A 7,574-nucleotide genomic window follows, 5' to 3' on the forward strand; every position below is an offset into this window, starting at 1 on the left:
AATGGATTCATCAAAACCTGGCCAAACAGTGGACGTCACTAAAAGGATTTTATTTCAAAGCAATAAAACATACAAGAATTGAGAAGCCTTCAATGCTAACTAACCCTATTAGTTTAGAGCATTATTTGTACAAGTCCTTGTGCCAGTTGCTTTCAGACATACAAGGAAACAAGCCATCCATGCCCCAGGTATGTTTTAATGCCACAAGTGAATAGAGCAGCTTCCAATTGCTGAAAAGCACGATGACAGCAGAATTAACCGGTTCTGCTAGGAAAGTTTCTCAGCCTTCTCTTAATCATTATTAAGAGCCAATCAGGCATCACATTTATCTTGTTCAGGCCCTTCACCTTAAACGACAAAAGTTCCAGAATTAAATCAGAAGCCCAGAGGAGGGCACTGATCATTGATAAGGTGTGCACCTCACCAAGGAAAGGATAATAATAGGTTCCTGTTTGGGGATAAGCATGCAGGCAGGGAACCTCTTATGGCCACCGGAACACAATGAGCTCCTAAGGGCAGAGGAGGATTTGGGGATGGGGCATTGGTTTGTGTTCTGGGGAATTCCAATTTGCTCTCATTTGCACTCTGTCTAACGCTTGGTCAATTTGCTTAATCACTTCTTTAAACGCTGATGGAGAGACAGACAATGTCAGCCCATTAACAGCTTTAAAAAGTCTAAGAGATCCCTTTAAATGAGAAAAGCAGGGCAAACAGAAGAAAACCATGGTCAGGTTTCTCAGGTTTACACATGTAACAGGGCTCCCCACTGGATTCTTTATTAGTTTTCCATCCAGAATTTACATTCAAGTTTTAAACGGCAGGAGTCAGAAATCAAACAGCACGCACGTTTCTTTTGCGTGGAACTTAAAGTTATTGCAGAATCAACTGCTCCACCCCAGCAGATAAGAGCTGGGGGTCTTGCTCTGAAACTAGTTAAGCAAAACAAATCCATCACCAAGCGAGAATCTTGGATTTTCCCCTGAAATATTCCTTAAAGAGACACTGTCAAGTCAAGTCAAGTCTATCCCTTGTTTTTGGTGCCTATGTGGTAAAAAAAAAAAAAAAAAGAAAAAGTTTTTACAACACTCAGATCCAAGAGAAATGACTCCATGAAATTACAACACACACACCACGGCCCTGACCCTGCAATTTGTCACACACAGGCCGACTGCTGTGTCCACATGGGCTGCCCCCATTAAATACACTGGGGGTCTGCGCTGGCACAGAAATCCACGTATGAGCAACAAATTGCAGCATTGGAATCTTCAATTTTAAAGCAAACGTTCCTGAGCAATGTTTGCAACCCAAGCATCAGAGCATAGTACTAATGCATTATCATTTGTATTACAATAGCCCCTAAAGGGTTTCTTAACATTGAGCATGATACAGAGGCCCCAATCGTGCAATCAGATGGGCACAGGAGCCCCTGTGCCATCTCAGTGAAGTCACTAGGTCTCTGCACAGGTACAAGGGTCTGCCCTTGCCCATTCAATTGCAGGATTGGGGCCACAGCGTGAAAACATGGGCCTCACCCCCAATGAAACTGCATGTCAGCAAGCGAAAGGGGGCTTATTTTCACCTTCCAAGCAAAAAAGCTTCCAAGCTTTTTCCAATGCAAAAAGTGAACAAACAACATCAAAGAACGAAAATTAGATTTGATATTCTGGAGTTCTATTTTCATAATCTAAGGGAATATTAGTCAAATAAAGCAGGGCATGTGCGTGTTTGTTTGAAATATATGATCATTAACCCGACACCGTATAACTTCCTAAAGAGCAATAGGGACAAGTTTGGGCCCCAACCTTACAAACTGATCCTCATGGGGATGGACCCTGACTTCAGTGGAGATCTACAAGGGTATTACACGCTGCCTGCATCAGCTTGAATGATCAACCCAGGAAGGAGGAAGAATGAATCAGGGAGCAAAACTCTGCCACTTTCCTCATCCCTGCCAATTCTTTAGAGGTCTCGCTTTGTGAAGAGGAGCATATGCACCCCATGGAAAGGGATGAGGATACGAAAAACCACCCAACTCGTCTTTTCAGCTTCCAAATAAAACAATCTAACTTCACCACAGGGGCAGTCTCCCCAGCACTCCTGTCGTTAGATCAGCAGGATGAAAATGCTGTCTCAAGCTACTTTCCAAAAGCTCACTTTTATGCAATCAACACCACAAAACAAGAGTCAGAACAGACATTTCTACTCTGCAAGACAGCAAAAGCCGCCCCCCCCCCCCAGACCACATTCACTGTCCCTGGACATCAGGGGTCTCTCCTCAGCTAAGGTGAAAGAACAGCTGAACGGTGTCTGCAGGGAGAAAGGAGTTCTCCTGACAGCAGAGGGGCCAAACCAAAGTGAGCAGCACTTACTGTGCGAGCACCGCCAGGGGACAGGGCTCCGTTGGGCAGGTAGGGACTGCCCAGCTCTGGGATCATCAGGAAGGGGTAACCTGGATATGGGGGCCCCTTAAAGAAACCTCCATCTTGCTGTCTTCTCACTACTGGGGAGAAAAGAAAAGGCTCAGCCAGGGGCATTCACAGGGGTGGGGCTGGGAGCAGGCCAAGGGCCCGGGAGTGGGAAGATGGTAGCAGTGGCTGAAGTTGTTAAAGCTGGGGGGGGGGGGGAGAGAAGGGAGGAAATAGGTCTTCACTGCAGAGTTAGCTCCAGTATCTACACTCAGGTTACTTCCCTGGAGTAAGCCTAGCTCAGGGAGGAAGGGGTGGGCAGGCAGGGAGGAGGAGGAGAAAGTCTGAGGGCGGGCGAGGGACACGGAGGAAGAAAACAAAGAGGTTAAAAGTCTTGCTAAGCGTCTGCAAGTATCCGAAAGATGTAAACACCCAGGAGCACTGCAGGGCTGGGGTATCCGCCAGGCCGGGATTGGGACCCTGAGCCGGGCAGGGACCCGAGGGAAACTTCCCGTCCAAGGCGAACTGCCGGGGGCGGCCCCCGAGAGGGGGATCCAGGGGGAAAGGGAAGGGGACGGAGGGTGAGCACAAGCGCATGGGGCGGTGAAGTAGGGAGCAGGGGAGTGAAGGAGCAGAAGGGGGGCAAGCGGGCAGGGGCAGCTGGGGAGGGAAGAGAGTGGGGAGCTGTGAGGCAGAAGGGATGGAAAGAGGGCTGGGGAAAGGGGCATGGGACGGGAGGAGCAGAGGGGGCAGGCTAGGGAAGGGCAGGGATCCCAGAGGGAAGCACCAAGGTGGCGGGAGCGGGTTGGGGGGCAGAGGGCCGGGGGCAGGAGACTAGAGGGGGGGAGGGATCCCAGGGGGAAGCGCAGGGGTGCAGGGGCAGGGGCCCCGGCGGAGCAGACTAAAGGGGGGGAGGGATGCCAGGGGGAAGCCCCAGGGGGGCGGGAGCGGGGGAGCAGACTAAAGGGGGGGAGGGATGCCAGGGGGAAGCCCCAGGGGGGGCGGGGGCGGGTTGGGGGGCAGGGCCCCGGAGAAAACGGGGGAAGGAATCCCAGGGGGAAGCCCGGGGGGCGGGTTGGGGGGCAGGGGGCCGGGGCCCCGGAAAGAACAGGAGGGGAGGAATGCCAGGGGGAAGCCCCAGGGGGGCGGGGGCGGGTTGGGGGCAGGGGGCCGGGGCCCCGGAGAGAACAGGGGGGGAGGGATCCCGGGGGGAAGCCCCAGGGGGCGGGTTGGGGGGCAGGGGGCCGGGGCCCCGGAGAGAACAGGGGGGGGAGGAATCCCGGGGGGAAGCGCAGGGGGGCGGGTTGGGGGGCAGGGGGCCGGGGCCCCGGAGAGAACAGGGGGGGAGGGATCCCGGGGGGAAGCCCCAGGGGGCGGGGGCGGGTTGGGGGGCAGGGGGCCGGGGCCCCGGAGAGAACGGGGGGGGAGGAATCCCGGGGGGAAGCGCAGGGGGGCGGGTTGGGGGGCAGGGGGCCGGGGCCCCGGAGAGAACAGGGGGGGAGGGATCCCAGGGGGAAGCCCCAGGGGGGCGGGGGGCCGGGGCCCCGGAAAGAACAGGGGGGGAGGGATCCCAGGGGGGCGGGGGCGGGGGCGGGTTGGGGGGCAGGGGGCCGGGGCCCCGGAGAGAACGGGGAGGGAGGGATCCCAGGGGGGCGGGTTGGGGGGCAGGGCGCCGGGGCCCCGGAGAGAACAGGGGGGGAGGGATCCCAGGGGGAAGCCCCAGGGGGGCGGGGGCGGGTTGGGGGGCAGGGGGGAAGCCCTAGGGGGGCGGGGGGCCGGGACCCCAAGGGGGAGCAGCGGGGGCAGGGGCCCCGGGGAAGGGGTCGGTACCTTCGGCGAGATAGTCCCGCGGCTTCTGGAAACTTTCGCGGGGCTGCGGCGGCGGCGGCCGCTCCGCCTGCGGGGGAGACACAAAGGGGAGAGGGGTGAGCGCTGCCCCGGGCCCCGGCCCCCCACCTCCGGCCGGCCCCGGCCCCCGGCCCCTCACCTCCGAGTCGGAGCCCGAGGCGCTGGCGCGGCGGTTCTCGGACTCGTGGACCAGCGAGGACTTGAGCTCGTCCAGGTCCCCGTGGGCCGAGCCGCGCCCCGCGCCCTTGTCCTGCTCGTCGCCCTCGTCCTGGAAGGGGATCAGCTCGTCCGGGGCGCCCAGGTCGTCGCCGCCCGCGGGCGGCAGCTGGGGCATGGTGCGCCCGGCCCGCCCAACTTCGACGCGCGGCGCCGGCCGAGTGCGGAGCGGGCGGGCGCGGCTGCCTCCCTCCCTCCCCGCTCCCCCGCCGGCGGGGCCGGCCCCTCGCTCGCTCCCCGCCCGCCGGCCCGGGGGGGTCGGGAGGCCGGCCGGGGGGGTGGAGCTCGCGCTGCAAGCTGACACCGGCCGGGGGGGGGCGGGACCCCCGGCCCCCCCCACAGCCCCCGGGCCGGGACCCACGGCCCTGCCCCCCCCGGGCCGGGACCCCCTGCGCCCCCCACAGCCCCGCCCCCCCTGGCCAGGACCCCCAGCTCCCCTCACAGCCCCGCCCCCCGGGCCGGGACCCCCTGCGCCCCCCACAGCCCCCGGGCCGGGACCCCCAGCTCCCCCCCGGCCCCGCCCCCCCGGCTGGGACCCCCAGCTCCCCTCACAGCCCCGCCCCCCCGGCCGGGACCCTCTGCGCCCCCCTCAGCCCCCGGGCTGGGACCCCCGGCCCCCCACAGCCCCGCCCCCCCATCTGGGACCCCAGCTCCCCCCACAGCCCCCGGGCCGGGACCCCCAGCTCCCCCCACAGCCTGCGGGCCAGGACCCCCATCTCCCCCCACAGCCCCGGCCCCCCCAGCCGAGACCCCCTCACAGCCCGGCCCCCCCGGGCTGGGACCCCCAGCTCCCCTCACACCCTCACCCCCCTGGCCGGGACCCCCAGCTCATAACAGCCCTGCCCCCCCACAGGTTCCCCAGCACCTCACAGAGCCCCCCAGGTCAGGACCCCGAGAACCTCACACGCCCTGCCCCCCTGGGATCAGGACCCTCAGCTTGTCACAGCCCCCCATGGCTTCACCCCACCTGGGCTAGGTCCCCAGCTCCTCTCACAGCCCCCCACTGCCTGTCCCCCACTGGGCTGGGACCCCCAGCTGCACTCACAGCCCCCCCACGCCCTCTGCCCCCCAGGGGCTGGGATTCCCCCCAGTTCCTCCCAGAGCCCCTAGTGCTGGACCCCCAGCACGTCACAGCCCCCCAGGGCAGGACCCCCAGCTCCTCACAGAGCACCACCCGCCAGGGCCGGGACCCCCAGGTCCTCACAGCGCCCCCCAGGCTGGGAACCCCAGTTCCTCTCAGAGCCCCGACCCCCGGGCTGGGACACCCAGCTCGTCACATCCCCCCTGGGCAGGGACCCCCAGCTATTCTCACAGCCCAGCCACCCCAGTGCTGGGACCCCCAGCTCCTCACAAAGCCCCCCAAATGCTGGGACTTCCAGCTCCTCTCACAGCCCCCCCACACTCCCATCCCCCTGGGCTGGGACCCCCAGCTCATGTTACAGCCTCCCATGGTCCCGCCTGCCGGGGCTCGGATCCCCAGCTCTTCACACAGCCCACCCCCCAGGACTGTGACCCCCAGCTCCTCAAACAGCCCAGCCCCTCCGGGCTGGGCCCCTCAGCTCCTCTCACAGTCCCCCCAGCTTGCCTCCTTGGGGCTGGGTCTTCCGGCTCCTCACATTGTCCTGCCCCATGGGGCTGGGACCCCCAGCCCCTAGCACAGACCCGCACTCCTAGGGCTGGGACTTCCAGCTCCTCACAGAGCCCCCCACCGCTCTGCCCCCTGCATTGCTCCCCCTCCAGTGCCTCCTGATAAGGCTATCACACCTAGCCCAGCAAATTACCCCCCCCACTGCCCTATCTCCCTATACTGCTACCCCCAACTCCTGCCACTGCCCCTGTGCTGCTACTGATCCCCCAGCGTTGCTTCTCCCAAGTGCCTCCCCGACATTGCTACCATCACCCCCGTTCCTATAAGTACCCTCCACCCAGCAGATGATCTTCTGCAAATGCCCCCTCTTGCCCACCCCGCACCAATTTAACCCTCCCTGCACCCCTCCTCCCCTCCACGGCTACTTCCCCCACCCCGTCCTGCTGAGCTCTTGCAGCCAAGCATACTCCTCCCAATCCCTGCAAAGCCAGCTGCCTACAGATGTCTCCTCCCCCACGCCAGCTCCTCTAATTACCCCTAACACAACCCCTACCAGTGTTCTCTCCCTGCCCAGCTATCCCCCCACATAGCGCCTGTGAGCGTCACCTTCCGGCCAGCCCTTCTACCCCACACGCACCTCCTGCAGGTGTCCTTCCCCACACCGCACTACTACCCGCTTTCCAGCTCTGTTCCTCCCCTGCACCATTCACGCAGGTACACCTCTCAGGTGCACTGGATTTTGCAGCATGTTCCACATGTAGGCTGAATCAGGCTGTCTCTGCCACAAAGGCAGGCTACGCTCAACCTGTACCCTACAGCAACGTGCAGTGAGCTGGAACCCAGGTATCCAGGAGTCCCAAACTATTGGGCGAAACAGTAGATGTGCCTTAGCTTTTGACACAGTCCCACAAGACGGTCCGGTATCAACGAAATGAGTATAAGGTGGTGCACAACTGATTGAAAGGCCGTACTCAAAGAGTAGTTCTCAATGGATCGCTGTCAAACTGGGAGGGCATGGGGTTCCTCAGGGATCAGTCCTGCACCTAGTACTATTTAATATTTTAATTAATTACTTGGATAATGGTGTGGAGCATATGCTTATAAAATATGCAGAGGACACCAAGCTGGGAGGGGTTGCAAGCACTTTGGGGGATAGGGATAGAACTGAAAAGGACCTTGATAAATTGGAGAATTGGTCTGAATTCAACAAGATGAAATTCAATAAAGACAAGTGCACTGAGGAAGGAAAAATCAAATGCAGAACTACAACATGGGGAATAACTGGCTAGGTGGTAGTACGGCTGGAAAGCCTCGGGAGGGGGTTATAGTGGATCACAAAAGGAATATGTGTCAGCAATCTGATGCAGCTGCAAAAGAGGCTCATCATTCTGGGATGTATTAATGAATGTAGCATGTAAGGTAACTGTCCCACTCTTTTTGGCACTGGTGAGGGCTCAGCTGGACTACGGTGTCCAATTCTGGGCACCACACTTTGGCAAAACGTGGACAAATTGGAG

At 60.7% G+C, this 7,574-nt stretch overlaps 1 protein-coding gene across 2 annotated transcripts in view; it reads right to left on the minus strand.

Annotated features, from left to right (window-relative positions):
* TCF7L1 (transcription factor 7 like 1) overlaps positions 1 to 4,663 on the minus strand; it is a 105,346-nt gene extending 100,683 nt beyond the window's left edge. The window contains exons 1-3 of one of the 2 annotated variants that reach the window (XM_038384909.2): positions 4,393 to 4,663; positions 4,236 to 4,302; positions 2,370 to 2,500 (exon numbers count right to left, since the gene is read on the minus strand). In XM_038384909.2, coding sequence (XP_038240837.1) covers positions 2,370 to 2,500; positions 4,236 to 4,302; positions 4,393 to 4,587 — 393 coding nt within the window. In that variant the 5' untranslated portion in view covers positions 4,588 to 4,663. The remainder of the gene's footprint in view (positions 1 to 2,369; positions 2,501 to 4,235; positions 4,303 to 4,392) is intronic. The other variant, XM_043503041.1, reaches the window with a different exon arrangement.
* Between the last annotated feature and the right edge of the window lie 2,911 nt (positions 4,664 to 7,574).

Source organism: Dermochelys coriacea, chromosome 26, assembly GCF_009764565.3.
Source record: "Dermochelys coriacea isolate rDerCor1 chromosome 26, rDerCor1.pri.v4, whole genome shotgun sequence".
In the NCBI taxonomy this organism is placed as follows: Eukaryota; Metazoa; Chordata; order Testudines; family Dermochelyidae; genus Dermochelys; species Dermochelys coriacea.